Source organism: Neopelma chrysocephalum, unplaced genomic scaffold (genome assembly GCF_003984885.1).
Source record: "Neopelma chrysocephalum unplaced genomic scaffold, ASM398488v2 Primary Assembly neopelma1_101, whole genome shotgun sequence".
NCBI lineage: Eukaryota > Metazoa > Chordata > Aves > Passeriformes > Pipridae > Neopelma > Neopelma chrysocephalum.
Window position 1 is genome coordinate 2,598,812 of NW_020897764.1, and position 25,718 is coordinate 2,624,529.

Below are 25,718 nucleotides of genomic sequence, written 5' to 3' on the forward strand. Positions count from 1 at the left end.
ACCTATGTCTTGGCTAAAGGAGCATGTGTGGTGCTGAAGTTTGGGTGTATGAATAGGGCCTTCACAAAGATCAGCCAGACTTCCCAAATTGTGGTGCTTCATGCACATGGGTAGGCCTAAATGTAGCCCTTGTGAAAGAGTCCATCAAATAACCAACACATCCCATCCTCTTCTCCTCCCCAGTCTCCAGTGCCCACAGATGACAATGGCATTACCATGGGACTTCCAGAAGGCAGTAATTTATTATTAAAATGGTGGTTATTTATAATAAAATGAGCCTTCACATGGAAAAGCCCAGGGAATTGCCCTAGCTGTGCCCTGGGGTGACTGTGTGCTTAGGGACACCCTCCCCTCACTGAGGGACCACAGCACTGCACATCATCTTCCAGAGTGACTTCAAAATTCAGTGACTTCAGTTTGCTTTTCCCTGGAGTCAAGAGTTCAAGAGTTTGGTTGTTCAAGGAGAAAGCAAGATTCTGTCCTCCTCCCACCCACCCTCCTTTTTTTTTTCTTTTATGTAATGTTGGAGTTCCTTTTCTTCACACAAAATGAGTGAGGATACTGCTGGTAACCTCTGCATGTGTTATGTCCTGCCAGTCTGTGCCCTCATGCCTCTCCCATCTCAGAAACACACCCCCACAGGCCAGGATGCTGCTTTCCTTATCCCTCAGGTGCTCAGCAGCAGAAGGTGTTAGGTGGGATGGAAAAGACCTGCAGGTGAAGGAAGAGCTGGAGGATCCCATGGCTGAAGCTTAAAAACACCCACACAACAACATGTGATTCTTTCATCCCAGTGATTCTGAGGGTTGTTTTTTTCAAAATCTGGTGAGTTTCCTGAGTGGAGATAGAGCTGCACTGCTGTAATATCAGACTTCTTCAAAGCTGAGCCCTACACACAGACCCATGTTTGCTGAAGGGTCTCACCTTTCCAATGACCCATGTGAAAGGACTCAACCCAGACACTCCTCACCACTCAGGGCAACTCAGAAGCAAGAAGAAAAGTGTCAGAGCTTGAACTCATCTTTAGTTATCTGAGATTTTTTCCCACTAAATCAACCAGAATGAAATGTCCTACCAGCATGGTCCATAATTCATGACTGTGTTGATTTCTCTCCCAGGCTGCAGTGACATCGGTAAATAACAAAAGACTGGATCCTGTCAAAGAAATCAAGGAGGAGATATCAGAGGTACTGGGCAAATGCTCTCCAAGGGATATGAAAACCACAGCAGCCTGTAAAAAACATATGACATTTAACTCATAAAAAATGTGAGTTTAATGCAGATTTGTGTTTCTATATTGTAGCATCTGGAGTTTCCAAGGAGTGTGACCACATCCTCCTTGAATCCAGCAAGTCTTTAAAAGAGAACCACAAAGGAAGCACAGAAATTATTTATTTAGGGAGAAAGAAAAGCTTTTGTTTTCTGTTATTTTACCATTCTGACACAATCCTGCTTCTTCTGGGACCTGTGTTATGGAAGCACATCGTCCTTGTCCCAAAGGACATACCCCAGTCTTCCATCTTTAAGACACATCCCACTCTCCTGCCTTTAAGACAAGGTAATAAGATTTTCCTAGCACAATAATATTGTGTTATTATACTTCTAGAGCATCTAAATAATGTGCCAGAATAAGGAAACCAAATCTCACCTGCTTTTTTCTCTTCAAGCTAGTGACAGACCATGTCAGGGCATCCTTGATTTTCCATCTCTCAGCCTCCAGCAGCACCTGTCAGCAGCCCATCTGTTGGAGAGAAAACCCATTTGGCTCCTCTCTGTAGTTATTTAAGGACAGAGACAACAAATGCTTACATCATTCAGGAGCCTGGGACCCGTGGGAAGCCATCAGGTTTTGATTGTTAACACACACCAAACTTGAGCATTGCCTGGTGGGACAAAGCTGGTGGGATATAAATGTGTTCCCATGATCCCATGGCCATGGTGTTTTTGACAAATCCAGAGCACACACTGCAGTATCCATGGTGACTGGCAGCCTGTCCATCCCACCAGCCAGCACAGCCACATTCCCAGGCACACCAGGACACGTGAGCGCTCGTGCGTGGTGGAGAGGTTTGTGGAAGGCACTGCTTTGAGGATATGCTGATGTTCCTGGGTCACTACCTTAGCAAAAGCCTCGCTAAAAACAATGAGGCAGGATGTCACTGCATTGCCAGGGCATAACACAGCACCATTTCCACAGCTCCACTTCCCAGATGCCACCTCCAGCAGTGCCATGTAGGAACAGTGACCCCCTAGAAGTGGCCTTTCCCCTCGAGACAGGGTGGTGCAGCCTTTGTGCTGGAGCTGGCTGTCAGGAACAGCAGATGGTGCAAGAGGAAGCATGGCCAGCTTTTTTTCTAGAGGATGGTGAATCAAAGCCAGCAAGCTCCTGGCTCCTGTCCTGCATGGTGTCCAGTCCAGGAGAAGAGAGAGAACTGGTGGTGGAGAGGTTGGGCCATGAATGTGGGAAGATCCCTGAAGGAGGGAGAGTGTTAAGAGCAGGAAAGTGAAGCTCAAAGGGTTGTGCTGAACTCGCTCTAGACTGGGTGGGGCCGAAGACCAAAACATGAATCAGCTACTGAGCACTGACACGAGGCTGGTCTTGGCCATTTGGAGTTGGCTGCCACTGCCTCTCCTCATCCCCAGTCAGTTCAGCCCAGGCTGGACAGGATACACCTGGCAAAGGGCCTGCTGAAGTGGATGAAATCACTGTATTATTGCAGCCTGAAACTTCCTACACCCCTTTCTGAAGTGGTAGCACCATTGATCATTTCCCAGGTGTGCCTTCTCATCTCCCAGGTATCTACCCTCCTGGGAAATGTAGGGCAGCTGAAGGGGGTGCTTGGTTAGTGTAAATGAACACAAACCATCATATTGATTGTTGCTTCTGTACTGGAATCACTTCTGTTCTTCCCTGAAGGATATAAGGGCAAGATGGGCTGGAGCAATGAACCATAGCTGAGGAGAACCAAAACCACCAAGGGCTTCTGTGGCTCTCTCCCTACTCCGTGGGAACCAGGAAGGATGACTCATGGGGCATGACAATCCTCTTGGTCGTGGGACTGTGAGATACCAGATGGCCCTGAATAAAGCGGTGAATCCCTGGCTATCCTCTGGAACAATACATCTAGCCCAACATCAGGCTCCAGAGACCTCTCTGTGGTAGAGACAGGGCATCCCACTGATGCCAGCATGATTCCCAGTGCCCTTGGCCTTCAGACAGATCATGGCTATATATTCCCCCAAGTCTCCAGGTCTACCCTGGAGGACACGGGTAGAGGTGGAGCAGCAGCCTCTTGTTTCTAATCTCACCAGAGACCAGTGGAGAGGTGGCCAAGAGGGACAGACAGCTGAACCCATGCAAGCCAGATAGCTCTGCCTGCTCCCAATGGGAACTTAGAGAACATCAAGGAACAAGATCTCCCTGCAAGTTCTGTCCTATTTCTCCACTGTCCTATTTCTCCACGTGGGCTGACCTGGGCCCCTCACTCAGACTTACCAGCTCTACCTCTTTTTTTTTGTGTGGGTGAGTTGAGTTGCTCAGGAGTCCAAGTGTGTGGGATGCTCTTCCAGGGAGTTTCATAGGAAGGGAGCAGCAGTCCTGCCCTGAATATGAGAAGAGAACTTTATCATGGCTGGTGGATACAAGGAGTGAGGAAATATGGCAGTAGGTCAGGAAAGGTCGGGTGAATATCCAGCAGAAAGGGGCAAACCCCAGCCAGTTTGCATGGAATGACAGAGTTATCTAGAGATTTGGAGTACAGGGAGCAGAAAGATGGGTGGAGAGCTTGGGGGAGATGAGCCTGGATGAGCTGCAGGGTGCCCCAGCAGGGAGCTGAGCAGAGCAGCTGAGAGATCTTACGGTAGAAAATCTTTCAAACAATGCAAAATCTTTAGAAACAACAAAACAGCCACTTTATATCAGGTTAAATTTCTGGTTCTTGTAGCCCTGGCATTTAGATCTGGCCCTAAAACTCAAATTACTGCTCTGTTTGATGACGATGTTTTTCAGTGTCTTGAAAATCTCACATATATTCTCCAGTATAATTGGTCTAAAACAAGTTTTCCTTGTTTTCCTGGTGCCAGTGGCAGTCAGAGCTCTTAGGTTTTGTAGCCTGCTTGTTTACACTGCTTCAAGCAAATCAGAGTCAGGCCCCTGGATGTTGTGGTGCCTTTCACCGCATTCTTCCTTCTGCCTTTTTTTCCGTCTTTTCCACTCCATCCCTGACAGGGGAAGCACTGTTCTTTCCGTGCTCCTTGGTTCTGTTTGAGGCAGTCATAGAAAAAGTGACAATTAGGAAATAAAGAACCTACAGTATCTGCTTTGGCAGGCACAGCACATCCCACTGCTGTGCTGCTCCGAGTCAAACCAGCAGCTGCCTGCCTGGGTCAGATGGAGATATTGCTGCCTTATATTCTGGGATCTGCCTGAGATATCCTGGGGCACTGCCATGCTGCAGAGGGAGAGATAACCCAATGTTCAGGTCAAGCAGTACACATTTGTAGCAGTCCTGAGAAAAGCAGGGAGATGGACTTGATGATCTTTATTATTATTTTTCACTGGGAGGGTGGTGAAACACCGGCACAGGTTGCCCAGGGAAGCTGTGGATGCCCCATCCCTGGAAGTGTTCAAGGACATGTTGGATGGGGCTTGGAGCAACCTGGTCTAGTGGAAGGTGTCCCTGCTTACAGCAGAGGGGTTGGAACTGGATGATCTTTAAGTTCCCTTCCAACCCAAACCATTCTGTGATCCCTATGGGTCCCTTCCAACTTGAGATATTCTATGATTTCAGGATGCTCAATTCCAGTTCAGAAGATAATGGTGATTAGAAATGAATTACAAGGTTAGAAACTTATTATTTGGGAGATCAAGTAACTACCTGGGGCAGGGTAACACACATAAACTTCAGCCTTCTCAGACTATTGTGCTCCACCAAAATGATTAAAGGTTGCTAAGCAATGTCAGTGTATTCCCCCCAGACTGAAGGAGCGTAACAGAAGCGAGTTCACTGCAGTTGAACTGAACTTATATCAAGTCTAAATATATATAATTATTGCTAATGATGAATTCTGATCCTTAAAGCATTCCGGGGAGATGACAGATCTAATGAAAGCCAAGATCCTTATTTCATGTCATTCATAGTGCAGAAGCCTTCTGGATCAGCCAAGGTGGAGGCAACCCCTTCTCTGGGTCTTGTCTAGCCCTGATTTGGTGTCCAGGGCTGTTGCTAAATGCTGCCTGAAGCCCCCTTTTCCTTCCTTTCCAAATCTAGGGAAAATTAAACTAAATCTCCACACTAAATGATAAAACAGAAAATCTTATCAAAGCACAGTTTTATGAAAGGCAAGGCAGATGAAGAGAGAGGGAAGAAAGAGAATATCATCCTCAACCATTAAAGTCTCATTTTCCCAAGGATCCCACACCATCACTTCTCCCTCCTTATTTTTATAAGGCAGCAACCAGCCCCTTCCTGTCAACACATCACCTTTGCTTTTTGTGGGACCCTCCATCCCCTTGACTAGGGGAGGGTGCTGGGTCTGAGGAGCTCTCTGCTAGTCCCTTCTGTCCCTGCTGGTCACCTCTCTCATCTCCACAGGACACTCTCTGGTGCCCCCATAGCACCACAAGTCTAGAGAGGACCCAAAATCAGCATTTGCCATGAAAGGAAGAATTTCCCAAACAGATTTTTGGGACTATGGTAGAGTGCCCAAAGAAGTCTGGAACTGCACACGGAGGTGACATAACAAACAAGAAGAGCAGAAGTTGGAGAATAAGAGATGAGGAGCTGAAATTGTCCCCTGTCACATCTCACGGGGACACAAAAAGGAGACTGAGGTGCACAGCAGAAAACTACCAGTAGCACAGGAACCAGCAGCATTTGCTGGAGGTTCACCTGCCTCCTCTGGGGGAGGAGCAGCCAGCACTGGAGACATTGAATAATACAGGGCTTGTGCAGCCAGCTCTGTGCAGTTCAACCCTCCAGATTTCCCAGTATTTGTTCTCCTGCTCTGGGAAGAGTTGAGAGCTGCAAGAGGCCCAGCTCACAGGGATGTTTGGAGAAAGGAAAGTCCATTGTGTGAAAGACTTTGGTATTTCAGGGTTTGTTTTCCTTCTGACACAGAACAAAACACCACCATGTCAAAACCCTCGGTAAGGCAAAACAGAACAAAAAAAAAACCAAAAACCAAAACCAAACAAACAAAAAAAGCCAACAAACAGTGGTGTTCAGTTTGCACATGATCTGTGGAAGCATTTTCTCTTGACTTTTGGCCTTTTCAATCTCAAGTCTCAAGATACCTACTATTGTAGGTAATTCAGGAAAATAAAAAAGAAAAAAGAAAAAAGAAAAAAAATAAAAAAGAAGCAAAATCCACACCAGAGCAGAAAGGGGGAGCCTTTCCCTGCGCCAGGGTCTGACCCTGCTGCAGTGGGTTTTCTCTGCAGTGGCACCGGGATCAAAGCGGCTCCCCTCCTCCTACCCTAGATGGGATGCGTAGCTGCAAAGGAGCCTCCAAGTTTTAAGTGGGAAAACCAGGGAAAGGGCAGCGCAGCAACCCTGTACGACACCAGCAGAGCTGCTTTGCACCATCTTTCCTCGAGCAGAGGGACTCGGGCAAAGCAGTCCAGAAATTTTAGAAAGGTTGGACGTAAGGGTTGGCTCCCAGCGACGAAACTGGGGGAAGGTCACTGCTCTGGGTGGTGTTTTGGGTCAGACCCTTCAAACCGCTTTCACATCGAGAGCTCCCAGCCCGGCTCTCCCTGGACGGGCTCGTGTCTCCCCTCTCGCTTTCAGCCCCTGGGAGCCTGGAGAGTGCTGATGCTCGGACGAGTCTCCCCCGCGGGGCAATCCCGGGTGCCGATGCCTTCACCGGCCGCAGGGAGCAGCTCCACACCAGTTCTCCCTCCGTGAGCGCTGGCATCGAGCCCGGCCGCCTTTCACTGCTGCCTTTTCATTCGCCTTAATTCACTGCGTTTCCTTTCTTGCTGCTTGCGAGGAACAGAGGGAGAGCTTGTTCCAGCAGACGGGCCCCATCCGCTCCACCCGGCTCTCGCTGGAGCGAGGGCTGGAAAAGAGGGATGGAGGCGAAGGGGTATCTCCCACCCCTCCGGGGCCCCGCGTGCCGCCTGCGCGCCGCTTCCCAGCAAATACGGTAAGCGCTCGGCCTAAAAATGTAAGTCTGATCTCATGACACAGGGTGGCCCTGCATTCCTCACCTCTGACATAACCCGCTGGGAGTGTGCTCCGCGGAAAAACACAAACAAGATGTACTGGCGGGCTGGCGGCGGGGGCCGGGCAGCTGGCAGATGTTCTGCGAGAGCCCCCGCGCAGCCCCCCGGGTGCCACAGCGCTGCTCCGGCACAGCCCGTACCCTCCCGGGCAGGGAGGGCGAAACCACAGCCCGTGCTGCGAGGGCAGAGCCCGTGGGTGGGTGGGTGGGTGCCCCCGCCTGCCCCAGCCCTGTGCCCCCGGGAAGGTGACGTGCTGTGGTTCAGTGTCACCCAGGGAGGCAGCTGGATTTGTTCCAACATCTCCCCTGGGATTTTTGCTCGGCGAATGCCTGAGGGCGTTTTTAAGGACTTTGCGGTGCTTTTGCAGGCGGTTGGTGGTCGTTATTATTTTTTTTTGCCTTGTTTTTTTGTTTCTTTCCGCATCTGAGTCCTCCTGGGACGGACTCTGCTCTGGGTCTGGTGTGGCTGCTCCAGCACCAGCTCCCCATTCCCATTAGCCTCCCACTCCTAAGCAGCTCCACAGCGATCCCAAGGCCACGTTTGCTCGGGGTGCCTCATGCCCAGGTGCAAGCTGTGCCCCACAGAGCTTGGCACCCAAAGCCTTGGGTGTCATGGGGAGGCGATTCCTCCCTCCCAGAGCGCTGGGATTAAATGGTTTGTCAGGGATCACGTGGAGAATCCGAGTCCCGCTGTCGTAAACACGAGGCTGACTTTCCTCCCAGCCAAGCCCTCCTGCAAGCACAGCCTTGCCTTTGAGCAGGGGCAGATCCTGCTCGGTGCAGAGCTGCTCCCCCATCTTGGCCACGCCGAACCACTTGTTTACTTTCTTCTGCAAATGCCCTAAACCTTGACAACGACCTATTTTCCCTTCTGTTACGCAAAGCTCCTTTCCTAGAAAGAGGCTCTGTAACGCTCGGTCCAACCAGCCCAGCTCTCCTCCGTGTGTAAAAGGGAACTGTAAGTGCCTGGCAAGTTCAGTTCAGCTCCAGCACATCCAAAACCCACACGCAGATGAGTCAGGAGGCTCAGCAGACGCCACCTGAAACCATCCTGCGAGACAGCTGGCCCGGTTTGCAGAGGAATCAGATAAGCAATAAGTCAGCCTTCGAGTCCACTCCTCAAACTTTCTTTTCATTAGTGCTTTTCATCTGTCTCCTCCTTCTCCAGTATTCAACAAAGCTAGGAGACAGCTTTTCTCCAGACATTTCTCCTCTGTTTCTGTCCATACCTTTCCCTGGCAGTGAAAACATCTGATTTTTTTAAATTATTATTATTATTTTCACATTTTGAAAAAGGAAATTTTAAGAAAATAATTCTCCTCCTTCCTCCACAATACTTCCAAGTTTTCAAGATTGCTACTCTGGCAGAGGATGGTTTGCAAGAGAAAACAAGGCAAACAATGGTAATGAGAAACAACAGTATCAAGAGGGGAGAAAAAATGTTTCAAATTTGCTTCTTCAGAGCATACAACGCTTGATCCCAGAGCAGAAGGAGAAAGACTTTGCTCGTGGGTCCAAGCCTTCTTTCAGCCACCCCTTCACCCTGGGGCTCTCCATCCTTTCCTTTTTCTCAAGGAGTTGCACTGGGCCACCATCAAGCTGTTGGCAGCACAGATTTATCTCCTCCTCCCCACACTGGTGGTCACACACAGCTCCTTCCACAATTTCTCCTCCATCTCTAATCCACAGCCCAGGTTTTTAAGACAACACAAAGTCAGCGATGGTTTATTTTAACATGCCAGGCTGTAACCTGAAGCTGGAGATACAAATTCAGCCTAACAAGTTTCCCTTGGCCCGCTAAGAGCACAGGTTAGAGATTAATCCAACAGCAGCAGATGGTCAGGGCTGGACCCTTGCTGCTTCCCACGGCTGCTCCTTCCCGTCCCCTGGGTACCTGCAGCCTGGTTTGGCATCTATCCGTGCTCTTGCCTGGACAGACAAGCTGCTCTACACAAAAACAAATGCAGAATGTGAAGCCTGATGTGCTGGGGACAGGGTCTGGTTGTGAATGGCTCGTGGTCCCATCACCACCTACACATGTGCACACACATTTTCCATCAGTTGGAATTATCGGACTTCAAATCACTGCCAGTGGCTTCCTATGTCTCTGTTGTCTTGTCCACACAGGACAAGGATGATGGTGAGGACTCAGTTTAATCCAGAGAGGTTCTTCAGTGGGTTTTATCCCCAGTTTAAACCACTTTGAGATGATACAGTGAGTGCAGATACTGGGGCAGGTAACAGACCCCCTTGCTGTTTGGGAAGCCATAAGAATGGTGTTTATAGGAGTGAATGACCCCATAAGTGACCTGGTCTTCCCTGGATGTAAGACTTCAGGTTGAACCCTTGGATGGGTTCTTGTGTCCCAAAACCAGTAAATATCCCTTCCTCTCTCTCTCTCTCTCCCTTCTCTCCCTACCTGGCTGCCTGTTTGCACAAACCTTACAGGCTTCAGCACTTTGGGAATGCAAAGGTACCATCAAACGAGGCTGGAAATGATCACCTGGTTCACAAGCAGTGAACAGGAAGCAGACAGAGAAAGAGTCTGGTCACATCTGCTTGTTTTCCTGCCAAAAATGCCAGAGACTGCTGGGATGGATGTTAAAAAGCCAGCACCCTCCCAAGGTGCTGATGAATACTTTGGGTATTCATACCTGGAACAGTCTATAGCAAACCTCAATTTTCCATGCTTTTACATCAACGTGGGCACTGTGGAGGCAGCTAGAAGGTCAGCAGGAATAAAAGGCATAATTTTAATTTACCTGAAGAGGTATAAATCAGGTGAGGAGGTGGTGGACGTTTCTTCCTGCTGTCGACCTGGAGAAGGTTTAATATCCTCCTGCGTGGCTGAGCAGAGCTGTCCTGCTCTTTTTCCCCAACCCCTGACCGAGGCAGGGGGTCTCACACATGACTGGAGAAGGTTTAATATCCTTGGAGGAAGGAGCAGCCTAGAAGATGGGTTTGTAGGAATTTTTTTACCTATTCCAGCTGACTCATTTGGGGTGAGATGGGCTGTGCCCCAAAAGGGCCATCCCTGGCTGTAAAGGGAGCACAGGGAGACTAACCCAGGCACTGCAGCTGTGACCTGGTGAGGCATCAGACAGCACGTGGCAGCACCTCTGAGCATCAGCCACTTCTGCAGGCTCCAAAAACCTGACAGAGTCACCTCCTGACTGTCCCTGTGGTCAGAAAGGTGCAATAAGATCCTGGTATTTTTGCGTAGGGATCCAGACATCCTGCCTGGGTCCTAGTGGCAGGACACAAAGCTGCTTTCAGCATCCACCAGTTTTCCTCCCTGAAATTCTCTCCTGAAAAATAACATGATCCCTGTGTCAACTGTATATGCCCTGACTGGAAAACCCATGGAATAAAGAGCTCTTGACCGGAGCTGTTCTCTGAGCAGCAGTAGCCCTGCAAATAATTTTCCCAGGTTTTCAGGCAAGTTCTGAATGTGGCATAAGGCTGAGACGATCTGAAATGCAAGTGGTCTTCAAGAGAGCGCTATCTAGTCATGGTATTGTATTTTTAGCCTGCTGCTGAATGCACGCTGAATGCAAAGAAGTAAGGAGCTGTTTGGTGGGCTGATGTCTGTGCTTGCTTATACAGGGATTATTGGGCACCTGGGATTTTCAGTGGCACTACATTGTTAGGGGTAACAGATAGTGAGTGTCTTTGGGGATCTTGGCTGTGAGCAGAATCAAGCCCCTGAGCCCCCAGGCATGGACTGCTTCAGTGTTCCCATCACGTGCTGAAACAAAGCACCTCCACAGCCAGTCAGCTGTGCCTCAGCAGGGTCTGTTTTCTGTAGCTGATGTGCTGTATTCAGTACTTTGGCCCATAATGATGAACAGTCAGTCCCACCATCCCCTCTTCTGCAGAGACAGAAGATAAAAGTTGGATGCTCTGAACAGAGCAAGGCTGGGATGTTGGCAGGTACCTTTACCACGCAGGCAGCACTAATATATTTCCAGTTTCATTAGTTTTCTCCATTTTAAAACTGACACCCTTGGAATCAGCAAGTAGGGGAACTCCAATGTCAGAATTAAAAAAAAAAAAATAAAAAAACCCCTTAAAATAAAAAAGAGAAGAAAAAAGTTGCTTTAGAGCACCCAGAAGTCACAGCAACCACAGGGAAATAAACCGTGTCCCAGAGTTATTAGCTGGCTGTAATTCCATGCACAGCTACAGAATAAATAGCCTGTTCCTGGAAGTACTCTTTCCATGGTTGCAACTATGGGCTTAGATTTAAGGTCAGATTACCTGACTTAGCAAATTGAAGAGTGTCAGCTGATCCACAGTAACTACCCAAGTTCATGCAGGAGTAGTGCTGTGCCTCCCAACCTTCTCCGTCAGTGTCTGAAACCAATCTCCCCTAAACCAGTAATTCCCAAACCCCAGTGCCTGGGCTGTGATTCAGCAACATAAGGAGCATCCCAAAAGACAGCCCCTAAAATATTCAGGCACAAGCTAAAAGCTATGCTTGGTGTCCATACATGAAAACTCCTTTTTCAAGGCTTTCAAAATTTCAGCACTTGAAATTTCCTTTCACCTTCACTTCTGACTAAAGGGTGGAAGGAAGAAAACACAGCCCTGCCTGTAGTCACCACTGGACAGAAAAGTCCCACTACTGTCTCCTTCATCAGACAGGAAGGACCTTCAGAGTGATGTTGGAAGGTCACATATTTCATTGCTATCTTGTTTTCCATGGAACTGCAGGCTGCTGCTTCCCAAGGCAGAGGATCCAGCCCCTCTGGGCTCACTTAGGAAATGTCACTGACTTGCTGCCATCCTCCAGTTCCTCTGATGAGGAGAAGTCTGTTGCCAAGATCCTGGTCCTCAATTCCACTGGTGTGTTTGGGAGCTTTCCTCTAGATCCAGCATGGCTTCACAAGCCCAGGAGGAGAATACTGGCCCAGCAAAAGTCTGCCATTTTTAATTCTTCACTCTGATTTCCTCTTTCTAAACCTAAATGTGCCCACAATTGGGGGTTTTTTCCCCTGTTTTTCTTCTCCCTGAGTTTCTCAGAGCAGTAGGCATACAGCAGTGCGTGTGGGATTTAATGAGTTTTATGCTGTTAGTTGATCCAGGAAATGACTGATGTGGATAGCAAGGCATTTTCCAAGATCTGCAGTGAGAATTGTATGGCCAGTATCATTGTGTTCAAATAATAATTCGGTTTCTAATACCTTTACAGGGTGCTAAAACACTACCCCAGCCATTGGAGGATCAGGGGTTTGGGACATGGAGGAGGAAACCTGGAGCCAGTAACACTGAGATCATCAGCTGGATTGTGCCAGATGTGAGAGAGGAGGCTGGAAAACCTCAGGTAACCACTTGGACCACATTCAACCAACTTCCTGTGGAATCTGATAAAGCCTTAAACACCAGTGGGGCTGGGAATGGGTGTGAGCTGTGTCATCCAGAACAGTGACGGACCCCAGGGTGCTCTGCAGCCAGTGGGGAGCTGCAGAACCCCCCTCAAACCATCCTTAGATGGTGCTTTTAATTCTTACCACTGATGAGGTACGGAACTAGGGGCCTGGCAGCCCTGGAAATGCAAAATTCCTGACATGGTTTTCACGATAACAGTAGGTGCCAAGTCTGTAACAAGCCCCATCGATGGCAGTTTGGGGAGAGCCCTTGGTTTTACAGTGCTGTGTCTGGTGGGCAAATTTCTCCCAGCCCTACGTGGTGACCAGTTCTCCCTGATGTTTGCAGCTGGAAAACTGCAAAGAAAAAATTTGGGGCTATGGCACCTTCCCTTGACATCAGCTAGAGCAGCCTGAGGGGAGCCCAGGTGCCTGTCAAAGAGGAGAAGGCCATTGGAGAGGCTACATGCAAGAAAGCTGCAAGTATTGCACCTAAAGGTGTACTGGATATAAGTGCACTGAAGGGCTGTACAGACCCCCCCTTTCCATCTCTGCTGGAATTGAAGGGAGCAATAATTTTACTATTAGTTCCGAAAAGCATCACACGGAGGTTTTCCCCGCTAAGGGCAAAAGTTGGAGAGGGTCCCCAGGGCATTGTGACTTCCCTAATGCCTCCTGCCTGGCTGAGCAGAGCTGTCCTGCTCCTTTTCCCCAACCCCTGACAGGCAGGGGGTCTCACACATGACAGATTTCTCCCAGCCCTATGTGGTGGCAAGTTCTCCCTGATGCTTGCAGCTGTAAAACTGCAAAGAAAAAGAGTCCCATAGTGCAGCATCTTAACACATTTACTACAAAATAAGACAATTAAGGACTGGAAACACTTCCTAACACAGTGCTACAGAGACCTGATGATGCTGTTTGTTCTCTCTGGACTTGAGCCCGGGGCCTGTGACCAGACCTGTCGTACCCCCACACCTTCAAAGCCAGAGCCTGGGCTGTGTTCTTGCTCTCCTATCACAGGGTGAGAGCTTTCCTGGAGCTGCCAGAAGAGCCCAAACACTTTCTTCTGTAATCTGTCATGCCTGTCAGGATGCCAAAAGACACGCCAGACCTGGACCCTGGGCCAGAACAGCTATGTAGACATGCCCAGAAAGGAGAGCTGGCACAAGGTGTTGTATAAAGTGAGATATGTGGAGCTGCAGGCAAATAGTTTGGTAATTGCATGGGTAGGTTAGGCTTGGCACCGGGCAGAGCATGTCTGCTCAACGAGAAAGGAAGAGGCAAAACAGCTTGGAAAAGGTGCGGAGCCTGTTTTAGTGGGAGCTCGGGAGAGCTTCAAGGGGTTAAGCAATAATAACTGCCTGAGAAGGGTTGAGGTGAAGCACTCAGTAATATCCCAACGAGGCCACAAACACCCTTTCAAAAGGGTTTTCCCAGGGGGAAAAAAATAATCACATTCCTGATAATTAATCCCATTTCATGATACGGTTCATGAGAGACGGGAGGGGGGAGTGTGCACCTTGCTCACTGTTTGTGCAGGGGGATATATTCCCTAAGAGCTTGTTACTGGTGCTCAAGGCCATCCAGTCCCCTGATGAGCATCTTTGATCAAAGTCTTTCCAAGCCGATCTATTTTCAGCCCAACCCACTCAATACCTTGATTGCCACACAGCTCTTTTAGCTGCTCTTAGGTAAACATGCTGTCTTCTCCTTGGCATTTTGCCTTGCTAAGCCCAAAAATACAAGTGGCACAGAAAATGAGAGAAGCTGCTCTCCTTCGCCAGGAAAAATGATGCTATTTCTGAAATAAGCTGGTTTTAATACACCTCACTGGCCATGCATGGACGTATTTATTTATAAATATACTTGAACTGGAGGTCCAGCAGCTGGATGCCTACATGGAGACAGGATCAGAGAGAGAATTATGTGCATATAAACCCTGACACACCTTCAGTCCAGTTGCTGTCTGCATGTAGAATCTTGGTTATGCTGAGGTATCAGGGTCTGACTCCCATTAAAGAGGGTTCACGTGAACTGGTCCAAGCTCAAACCGGTGGGTTATGGTCTGTTCTGGAGAGCTGCCACTGCTGTGCTGTGCTTAGGGAGGGCAACAACCAAGATTCCCATGCTGGGAATTGCTCTGCACCCCCTGGTGGAGCTGGAAGTCAGATCAGACACTCTGGGGGCCCCTTGGAGCTCAGCCCCACAGCTGGTGGCTGTGCACAGCAGATTAGTGCTGTCTGTTTGCTCACATCTTTGCTTCTCTGTGGGCTGAGCTGGGCCTCACATGAGATGCAGCACTGCACAGGACACATTTCACAAGTCCTCCCCTCAGTAAGCATCCCTGGGGCTGAGCCACAGCCTTGAGCAGATCCAAATCAGAGCTCAGTCCACGGCAGGCCTTATTTTTGAGGAATGACAGTGACACTGGCCAGAGCTTGAAGTCATGTTTTCAGTTTTCCCCTTAGAAAGTAAACACAAAGAAGTCAACAGCAGATGGAGCATCACATGGAGTTACACAGGTCAGCACAGACTGCAGAGAACCCCTGAGTCTGAAGAAGAAATAATTTGGAGGGGGGAGCAGCTGGGAGATTATTCTGAGGGATTGAGAAAGAAAGCAAAAAAATACTGGCATGAGCCTCCCCTGTGATAGAGCAGCTGAAAGCCTTGGGTTTGTGGAAGAAGGCAAAGATGAGCAGACAACAGAGCACTGACAGCTCCTGGGTAAGACAGTTGTGGGGTTTTTTTGGAGACTAGAGAATGCAAGCAAAAAGGTGTTAAACTGCTCATGAAACAGGCAGGAGTAAAGCAGGCAAATGCAAAACAAAACTGGACTTTGTGTAACAGGAGCAGGTCGAAGCAACGCGACAGAGAAGGAGAGATTTTCAGTAGTTCAGAGAGCACTGTGGGGAGTCTGGGGTGAGAAATGAGGGATTCAGGTGAGTGGAGTGCTGCAATAATGGGCTGCAGTGTGGAGGAAGATGGAAGGGAAGACAGGGAGCAGAGGACACCTATTAATAAAAAAATCCACATTTCATTTAAGATTTATTATACCTCAGAGCCAGAGAGCCTTCCATGCCTTTGCATCTTTGAGCTGACATTACCCAAGAGTGGGCAGTGTCAGGGATCTGTTATGAGCTGCTGGGTTGAAGTGGAGAAGAGCTCTGGACGTTAATTTGCAGAAATTAAAAGATTTTGGTTAACAGAGATCTCAGCCTGAGAAGCCTGTGCTTCAATAGCAGAACAGCATTAGTGTTTCTGAAAACACAGCTGGTCATTGCTGAACATGCACCATCATGCATCAAAAATGCAATCACTCAGCTGGGGACCTCAGGATGGCGGCTGTGGATTAATTCAGCGCTGGACCAAAAATTGATGGTTGCCTTGGGACCAGTGTTTACTACCCAGTGACATTCAAAGAAAGGACAGTCCCATCTGGTCGTGGGGAGAGCAGTGACGGTGCAAAAAGATAAAGTGACCACAGTGGACAAAGAGCAGGCCATGAACTCGCCCCAAAGGAGGGTCAGGAGGGACTGGTTTTGTCGTGGAGGTGAAGGGCTGAGTCAATATGGGAAGGGATGTGAGGGTAGAGTTGCTTCCACGCAGGGTGTTAATGAAACAGGTACTGAGAAGTTCCCATAAGAAACAATGGTGGGAAGCTGGGGATGGTGAGTCACCAAAATAATGTGATAATAAATGTCATAACAAATATTTAGCACGGGGAGAGGGCTAATGAACAAAAGCTAAAATTGGGAGTGGACTTCATGACAGCTGGGGATTGCTTCCGAGGGAGAGGATAAACGATGCAGGGCTGCCTGATCTGTGGGAGAAAAATAGCAGAGAGTGGAGAGCAGGTCTAAGTGAATTTGTGTTCCAAAGGAGGCAGCTTTTTTAACATCAGTGCCGACAAATTATCAGGATACACTTAAGGGGCAGCAGTATATATTCCCCCACACCAATGTCTGCAGCCAGCAGACACCCTGGCAGGCCGTGAGGGGAAAGAGGCACCTTGGAGGCACTGTAACTCATTTGGTCCATTTTGGATTTCTGCTGGAAAATGGGACAGGTGGTTCCTGGTCCCCATCAACTGCTCCATCAGGAATTCAACAGATTTAAGCAGATGAACAGAGCACCTGATACTTTCAAATCAATGCTGCTCACGTGACAAATGGAGCTTTAAGCCAGAAGATGGGCTCCCAGAGGGGGAACTGGTGTCTTTAATAGTGAATGGTCAGAGGTTGGGATTTTCCCGGCTCCTGCCCGTGCATCCCCACTCGTGCCGTGTGAGACGCGCCGGAGGTAATGTCAGGCAATTTGCCTATCGGCAGCTTTTCATGCTGAGCAAATATTTGTCTTACCATGGCTTTAACGTGCCCGTCTCGGTGACAGCTAAATGTCAACCACGAAATAAAGCAGTGCCACGAGGGAGAGACCACACGCTGCTCGTGTGGCTCCGGGTTTTGTCAGCGCATTGGAAGCAAAGTCCGGCTGTGAAGCAACAAAAAGAAACCCTCTATTCCCAAAGGTGGCATTTGATGGGAACTTGGGGCATCTTGGCCTACTGAGGCTGTTTTTGAAGTCCGTGGAGCCTTAGCATTGGGTCTGCTGATGAATAAATGATCTCCGAGAGCAACCCCCTCTCCCTCCCGTTCCCAGGGCTCGGTTGTTTCTGACACCGAATCGCTCTCGGGTGTTTGCAGCCAAGTTTCTCGTCCGGTGACGGCGTGTTCCCCCTCCGGAAGGGGCTGCGGGGAGCCACGGCTCCGCGGGCTCTGTGACATTTGGAGTGACCGGGAGGTCACTCGGACGGAAGAAAACAAAAGCAGCGGCGGCCACGGAGCGGCCCCGCAGAGGGGAAAGCACGACCAGGGTATTTAAGACCCGCATTTTGCTTCACACCACATTCCTTCTACTTTCTATAAAATATGCTTTTTAAATCACTGGCAAATCTTTTTTCTCCTTTTCTCATTTCTCCTTTTCTCATTCCTTTCTCCTTTCTCCTTTCTCCTTTCTCCTTTCTCCTTTCTCCTTTCCTTTCCTTTCCTTTCCTTTCCTTTCCTTTCCTTTCCTTTCCTTTCCTTTCCTTTCCCTTCCCTTCCCTTCCCTTCCCTTCCCTTTTCCCTCTCCTTCCTTTTCCCTCTCCTTTTCCCTCTCCTTTCCTTTTCCCTCTCCTTTCCTTTTCCCTCTCCTTTTCCCTCTCCTCTCCTTTCCTTTTCCCTCTCCTTTCCCCTCCCCTCCCTTCCCCTTTTTCCTCTCTTTACTTTCCTCCTCCCCAGTCCTCTTCTCTCTTCTCTCTCTCTCCCAGATGCAAACTCAGGGCTGTGAGGGCTCTGGCTCCATGGTCCTGGCCATGAGCCACGGATGGAGGAGTGGGACAGCAGCAGGGAGGGCTGACCTTGCAGCACGGAGGGAAGTGTCTGCCAGCTCCAGTTTGGTGGCAGTCAGAGTTTGTGTTGCAGCAAGGAGGGACAGAGACAGCTCTGGGAAAGGGCTGAGGAGGGGTGGGCAGTGGAGAAAAATAAAATGACAAAGAGGGACGCAGCAGGGCTCAGATCTCTTGTGCACCTGCCTCTGTCTCAGCTGGGTTTAAAGTCCCCATTTCTCAAGCAATTGTAACTCTCCAGGGAGAGGAAGGAAGGAGAATCCATGGAGGTGATCTGGGACATCCCCAGAATAAAGCCAGATTCTGCTGGAAAAGTCTGTAAAAAGCCAGTTCTGTAAAGGACCCAGATCCTGCTGTAGCATCCTCAGGGTTATCTGTGTGCTGAGCTGAAGCATGTCCGGAGAAAGGAAATGGAGCTGGGAAAGGGTCTGGAGCACAGGTCAGATGAGGAGCAGCTGAGGGAGCTGAGGAGGCTCAGCCTGGAGAAAAGGAAGCTCAGAGGAGACCTTATGACTTTCTACAACTCCCTGAAAGGTGGTTGTAGCCAGGTGGGGGTCAGTCTCTTCTCCCAGGTAACAACCAATATCACCAGAGGAAATGGGCTCAAGCAGTGCCAGAGGAGGTTTAGATTGGATATTAGGAACTATTGCTTCACAGAAAGGCTTTTCAAGCCCTGGAACAGGCTGCCCAGGGAAGTGGTGGAGTCACCATCCCTGGAGATATTGAATATGTGGCACTTGGGGACAGTTTAATGGTAGACTTGGCAGTGATGGGTTAATGGCTGGACTCGATGGTCCTTTCTGACCTAAGTGGTTCTGTGATATTCAAGTCTGGAAAAAGATATTTAGCATGGACTCTGTTCTTCACTTGCCTCATTCTCTTCATCACCCTTAATGTAATATGTATGAGGATCCTGGTGAGCTCATTGACTTGTGCTCATAGGACCAGGAATAAATGAGGTTGGAAGGGACCTCAGGAGGTCACCAAGCCAAATCTTCTGCCAAGAGCAGGAATCAGGAATAACTAGGCACTCGTTGTTAGGCTTCCCCTCTCAGCTGGCAAGAACCACTGCATAAATATTCCCTTTATTAACCATTTGAATCTGCTATTTCAGGCAGATTCTGGCCCTGACACCTTTCAGGCTGCTGTGCTTGGACAACTTCAAGAAAGGACTATATCATCACCCCTCTTGTATTAGTGATTTGCCACATCCTACACCAGCCTGCTCAATTTGGTGGCTTCCCCATCCTCGCTGCCTCTGCTCCTGCCCTCTTCATGCTGCCCTCAGGCTCCCTCTCAGGGCTGAGGATCATTCACTCTCCCTGGATTCCTAATTCAAGCTCCATGTCTTTCTCCTCCTGACATGGGCCAACTCCTCCTCAGCTTCTGCTTTGGTTTAAAAATGGTTTTAAAATATTTCCGAGTATATACAATGTGTTTGCAACATCCTTTGAGTCAGAATATTGTTTGTTCTTGCAGCCTCTATCCACGTCACCTTCCTTTCCCTCCTCTTAGGGTTTCTTCCTGTGCCAAGCTTTACCTTGGAAAGGGCTCTTCTTTGCACCTGCTCAAAGTAAGGGGAGGGGAAAAGAGCTTTCGTAGGTTTTACTTTTGCTTTCTTCTCCAAAGTATTTGGAAATGTTGTTGGTGGTTGTTTTTTTAAAACTTTAATGGCAAATTTCAATACTGAAGCTTTCCATCCTGGTAATGGGGCTTTTGCCAGAAAACAAAAGAAAGGGGTGGGAAGCCTCAAGGAGCAGTTAAATTTAGTTTTCCAACTCCGTTGCATAAAGAAACCCAGACAGCTTTTACCAAGATTTGCTCTTGCAGAAAGACAATTTGTTTGTGATTTGCAGGGCCTGTTTTTACTTTAGATGAAGACTAATAAAAGCAAAGTTTTTGCTACACCACAGTGTGTTTATCTTTTCCACTCCAGGCCGGAGGACACACTCCAACCCAGAGGACAAGGAGCCACATGCAGATCTGCTCCTTAGCAGTGAAGCAAGGTATTGCTTTAGCACCTGCAGTGCTCTGGATTCAAGTGCAGACTCCACATGTTCCTTTGCTGAGTCCAAGGAAGAGGACAGCCTGCCAGGGAGGGAACAGACCCTCAACAGTGGAGAGAGAAAATAGAGTTCAGGACTTGGAGCTCCAAACTTGTCAACCCAGCACCTCACTCCTGAGCACCTCACTTGTGTGAGGATGTTTTTCACAATGCCTGATCCTTCCCTGTGCTGTACATCAAAAGACTCTGGATTAGCTCCATAGTATCCTGCAAAACCACCCAGGAGAGACTTGCTGTTGCTGAACTCCTGCCAGGAGCAGACGGACGATTATGGACATTGCCCTGAGGGACATGAAGTTCACCACGTCTCCAGCTCTTGAAATCTTAACTGTGCTCTTTCTGGGAGGTCCCTTAAGCTGTGGTTTCACAGGAATCTCATGGAATCACAGAAAACAGGGTGCCTAAAGTGATACCAGAAGTAGCTGTACCCCCACCTCTCTGTGAGGGCGATGAAACATCAGAGTGAGCAAAGGGAAGATGATGGATCTCCATCACTAGAGGTTTTGAAGGATAAGGAGGAGAAATGTCCATCAGGAGTGACACAGGCTGAGTCCATCCTGCACAAAGACAGAAACTGAGTCCTGTCCAGTCTGCAGAATCCAAAGGGCTCTATGTGAGCTCCTTCCCATGATGGTCAGGGGGGACCTTGGCAGTATCCAGGGCCCCACACATAGGCATTGAGGCCTGTTGGAGGTGACATCAAGGATCCTGCTCCTACTCTAAAATGTACATCCCCCTCTGGCCTCAGGGGACACTTGTCTCAGCCCAACAGGGTGACCCAGTCAACACCTGGGTGCCAGGAGCTGTGGGGAAGCTTCCTGACCTGTGGCTCCTGGAGAGATAATCTGGACAAGATAACATAACCCAACAGCTCCTGTCCAGAGGGAGATGGGAAACAGAATGTGGCAGAAGAGGAGCCCAGGAGGAAAGCCCCCCCAAGAACCACAGGCAAGGGCACCCATAATAAACTTAATAAACCCATAATAAACAGGGGAGTAGCTGGAGAAGCAGCACCCTTGGATATGTCAGTCCAGCTGTGTGTCAGCTCCAACAGCATCCTGCAACCCACACATGGCCTGACCCAAAGCCCTTTGGTGCAAATAAGGAGGAGCCTTGCTGCCAGGAACAACCTGGATGGGGTGCAACCAGGGAGAAGGGCGAGGAGCGTTGTGCAACCCTCTGCCAAGCATTTCTCTGGGAGAAAATAAATGCCAAGTGCAACTTGTTCCCTCCCCTGTTCCCATCCCCTCCTTCAGGGAGATGTGCCCCAAGGGGAAAATCTGAACAGTTTTGTATTCTGGGTGGAGGCTGGACGCGGGGTCAAGGCTGTGTGATGGCTGTGCTGAGGACACAGCACGTGACAAGGTTCAATTAAAACATTTCACAGGCACAAGGCTGACCTATTCACAGACAAATTGGTCTTATAAATAAAATGAATGTGTGCAGGACAAACAGGGAGCCTGTCAACCCCGCAAGCCCTGCCTGGAGCGCTGGGAAATATTTTATTGGGATATAAAGTCTTAAATGCCATTCTCCATGCATGGATGGGGGCTGTGTGGCTCTTCACCAGCGGGCCCCACTGCCTGCTCCTGCATTTTGATTCACGGCTGAGTGGGAACCTTCAATTCCCTCTGGTGGCTTTGCAGAGCGTGATTGACACCCCGCAGGTCAGAGTCTGACTTCAGCTCCCTGGTGCCCAGAAACACAGAGAGCAGAGCTCAGGGCCACAGGGACATCACTGAGAGGAGCCCTGTTCTCTCCAGGCCAGGCTGGAAGTGCTCTGGTACTTCCCACACCCCCATCACACCACCTCTGCTCCACTGATGCCATTAGCATGGGGGCAGAGGGGACAAACCCTTCCCAGTCACGTTTTTCTCCGGCTCCATCCTTATATCCTTCCCTCCTTGGCCAGAATCAGAAAAACAAACAAACCAAAAACAAACAGAACAACAAACTGAATTCTCATCTTTTCCCCATTGAGTCGATTCACCCTGCAAAGGGCCCTTTCTGAGGAGGTGGGGACTGGGGGTGTTCAGCAGAGTCAGCCCCAACCTCCTGAAACCCCAGCATAGACCACGTGGGTGTAAAAGCAGCTCTGCTGACGCCTCCAACCCCTGTAGACGTTTAATGGCACTTGTACCAGTGCTAATTACATCTTAACATTTTCCCTCTGTATTTTGGTATTTATTTTGGAAAAGCTCCTCCCTGGACTCATTTTCTTCCTCAGCTTTAAAACAATAACACCACCACGCTTGCTTTTCCCTTGGCTGTTTCCCTCATTATTTTAACTCTGCCATTCTGCTCCTGTACAGTCAGCAGAGGAGTTCAATCAGGCTGATGAGTAAAAGTGCATAATTTTATGGCTGCATATCAACTGCCTGTTATTAAACTAATCAATCAGCTTCAGTGCAGCTACCAGTACAGAACGGAAGAGGACAAGGCAGGGGAAATGCTATGCCGTTATTTTTCCAAAAGGAAAAAAAAAAATAACACAATCTGGCCAACCACATTCTTCAGCTTGTCCTTCTCTGCAGGGAGAAATGACTCCAGTGAGTTATGGAGTAGGTGACCTGCAGGAAGGTAGTGAGAAGTTTGCAGCGTCCTTCTGCTCACCCCGCAGTGCCAAGCCAAAATGCTCAGCAGTTCTCATGCTCCAAAAGACCAGGAAAGTCATCAGCTGCTCTCCCATCCCATCTTGCAGTGTCCCACTGCAGGTGCCTCCCAGCTCCTCCAGCAAAGCATTTTGGCATATGTTAAGTAAATCCCATTGAAGACAGCAAGGTCATTACCTGTGCCCATTCTTTTGGCCTTAGGGTCAGCAGTCATGGAAGAAGTTAGAGAGCTGATTTCCAGTGGTCTTACTCCCCTGATGGTCCTGGTGAGACTTCTGGGTGGCAGAAGGAAGGAAAAGATGCATGAACCTCCTTTTCCATAAATAATTAGACTCTTTCACACTTTCGCTACCAGGAAATGTAGGAATTACTTCCCCATCCTGTTTGGGGCACAGCACACAGGCCAAGGTCTGCTCCTGAAAGGCTGCTGAGGGCACCAAGGGACAGCCCACGTCCCTGAGGGCCGGGACAACTAAGGGACAAGTTACATTGCACCAAGGGAAATTTGGCCAACACATCAGGCAAAGCTTCCTGCTGAAGCAGGGTGAGCAGGCACAGGGACACATTCCCAGGAGGTTGTGGAGATCTCCTAGACCAAGCCCTAGATGTTGCTACTTCTACAGCAACATCTGTTCAGGCTGGACCTGGTGAGGTTCTGCTTGAATCCACAGATGGGAATGATAGTCTTGGGGGTTCCTTGCAGCTCTGAGTCCATGGGAAAGACCAACCCACCTTCCCTTGACTTCCAAGAGAAGGAGGAGATGATGTAACAGGGCTTTGAATCTCAGAGCAAGTCAGTGGGATCTTCTGTGTTGATAAACAAGAATGAAGAGAGAGGGAGGGAAGGAGGAAAGGGAGGGAGGGAGGAAGGGAGGAAGGAAGAAAGGAAGGGAGGGAGGGAGGGAGGACAAAGACATGGAGATCACTTGCCAGTTAGTCCCTCTTCCAACTTGCAGCTGTGCTTCCCTCTGTCTCTCTTGTGCTTCCCTCTCTCAGCCACGTTCCCTCCATCTCCTACACATAAAGAGTCAAGTTGCACAAAACAGAGCAGGCAAAGCTCTCTGCGCTGTACCCTCTAAATTCTGTGAGTCTTTAGCCTGGATGTGCATCCCCAGACCCACAGAGGAAAGGGAAAGGGAGAGGGAATGGGAAAGATATCCTCAGCCAGCCTGAGCATCCTTCCCCAGTTAATTGTATTCACTTATTAAATTGCACTGTCTCCTTCTTGGGTCGTTATTTATCACCGGTTTTACTGTCGCATCCACAGGTGCAGCCGCTCCGTGCCGGGCACTGCGGAGCACACAAATAAACGCGGTCCCTGCGCTGGAACTGGCCGCCCCGGCTGACCGGGAGTAACTCGGCATGGACCCGACCCAAAGGCTCTTCCCGGGCAGGGAAAGCAGCCCTGCGAGCCCCCGCGCCGTCCCGCTGGCCGGGGCTTGGCAGCGGGGGCTGCGGGCTGACAGCTGACGTCCTCCCCAGCCCATTTCCTCCCGCCGCTGCCAAGCCGCTCGCGGAGCACTTCTCGAAATGAATTTTCTGGAAAACAAATTAAAAGGAGGGGGTTACATCACGCAGCAGACAGCCCAGCCGGCACCGGGCTGCGCTGACAGACCCTGCCTGTGTTTTTTGGGCTGCGCCGCCACATTGCTCGCAGCTGCTGCTGGAATCTGCAGCTCGCCATCTAAATCTCTGCTGTAACCATGAAGTGATCAAAGCGGCCCGATGTTATTGTCTGCTCCCTGATGGACGGCGCGGGGCAGGGTCTCCCGGAAACCTCCCGCTTACTTCGGTTTTTTCCCCTGTGCAAAAACCACAGACAAACAAAATCGGGGAGGGGCGCAGGGAGCGGGAAGCAAAGGGGGACTCCAGCGGGTGTTACGGTCTCGGGAGTCGGGAAATTCCAGTCCCTGCAGCCTGCTGGTCGGGGGGAGGGGGGGGGGGGGGAAGGGGGGGGGGGGGGGGGAAGGAGAATATGCTGCCTGCTGGGAAATCATCCTGAGCTAGGCTGGGATATCCGTGACCTGGGCTCCCTCCCCAGCACCGCCACATCCTCCTCGCGCAGCCTCGGGTGTATCACTTTGGGTTGTTTTGGCCGGAATCGTCACCGTCCATCAGGCGTGCCCGTCCATCAAGAGCTTCCTTGGGAAACCCAGCGTGCCCCCAAACCCTTCCTCTATGTGAGAGTTGTAAATAAAGCAAGCGGGGATGAGTTCCCTGTGCCAGAGCCGCAGCACAGCCGTGTGAGGGCACCACAGGGGCCAGACCAGCGCCAGGATGGGGATGGGGGCTCCGGTCTAGCAGGGTCCACCAAGTTCCCAATGCAGAGGGGACCATGCCAGCCCACACCTTTGCTTGTGCAAAAAAAACCTTCAGCAATCAATTCTCCCCCGTAAATCTTTATTCAGGTGAGCTCATCGGCGCTGCCATGGAAAACAAGCACTGCTGCAAATGAGGAGTCATGAATAATCATGCTGGCTATTTTGAAAAGCTTTTTGTGCTTTGCATAAGAGATCCAAAGAAGATCTGCTTTTAAATAGAAGAATAGTCCTCTGAAATGTTTGGTTCGGTCTGCAGCCAAGAGATGATCTGTAGCACCTCATCCCAGTGACAGCGAGTCCCCTGCCACGCACTGCTGCAGGGTCAGGCAGGGAAGGAGGGAGGATGGGACAGCAGTGACAGCACCAGCTTCTGATCATCCATCTCCTTGCCATCGGCTGTCTGTGGGATGTGGGGCTGAACCTGCCCTGCCTCAGCTCTGCAACTGCAAAATGGGGAAAAGTGCCGTGTGCACGGTCATTAGCGTTTTACAACCATTAAAAGACTATGAACTTCTATCCTAGACAGGCTGAGAAAGTTGGGGTTGTTCAGCCTGGAGAAGAGAAGGCTCCAGGGAGACCTTAGAGACCCTTCCAGTGCGTAAAGGAGGCTTGCAAGGGACTGCTCACAAGGGCATGCAGTTAGGGGACAAGGGGGAATGGCCTTAAGCTGAAGAAAGGCAGGTTTATATTAGACATTAGGAAGAAATTAGCTACTGTAAGAGTGATGAGGCCCTGGCACAC

The 25,718-nt window shown here is 49.7% G+C and overlaps 1 protein-coding gene and 1 long non-coding RNA gene across 4 annotated transcripts; one reads left to right on the forward strand and one right to left on the reverse strand.

The window, feature by feature from the left end:
* Window positions 1-500: 500 nt before the first annotated feature.
* Window positions 501-3,761, reverse strand: LOC113973448. 3 transcript variants are annotated; one of them, XR_003536218.1, is made up of 4 exons: window positions 3,497-3,761; window positions 1,649-1,741; window positions 1,076-1,155; window positions 501-711 (listed from the first exon to the last, which is right to left on the reverse strand). It is a non-coding gene; the product is annotated as an uncharacterized LOC113973448 (long non-coding RNA). The 3 variants fall into 3 exon arrangements; XR_003536217.1 differs by lacking the exon at window positions 501-711 and having other exon boundaries at window positions 1,009-1,155; XR_003536219.1 differs by lacking the exons at window positions 501-711; window positions 1,076-1,155 and adding an exon at window positions 1,381-1,572.
* A 2,372-nt stretch (window positions 3,762-6,133) lies between these two features.
* On the forward strand, window positions 6,134-21,987 carry LOC113973430. Its single transcript, XM_027695514.1, has 5 exons — window positions 6,134-6,148; window positions 6,877-7,149; window positions 12,422-12,553; window positions 17,253-17,466; window positions 19,916-21,987. The coding sequence occupies exons 1-5, from the start codon at window positions 6,134-6,136 to the stop codon at window positions 20,110-20,112; spliced, it is 831 nt and encodes a 276-aa protein (XP_027551315.1). The 3' UTR covers window positions 20,113-21,987.
* Window positions 21,988-25,718: the final 3,731 nt, after the last annotated feature.

What these genes read in the sequence shown, in the direction of transcription:
- LOC113973430 (XM_027695514.1), top strand. An exon ending in GCCGCTTCCCAGCAAATACG is followed by an intron (nt 7,150 to 12,421) that starts GTAAGCGCTCGG and finishes ATACCTTTACAG; the next exon opens with GGTGCTAAAACACTACCCCA. An exon ending in GAGGGGAAAGCACGACCAGG is followed by an intron (nt 17,467 to 19,915) that starts GTATTTAAGACC and finishes TTTCCACTCCAG; the next exon opens with GCCGGAGGACACACTCCAAC.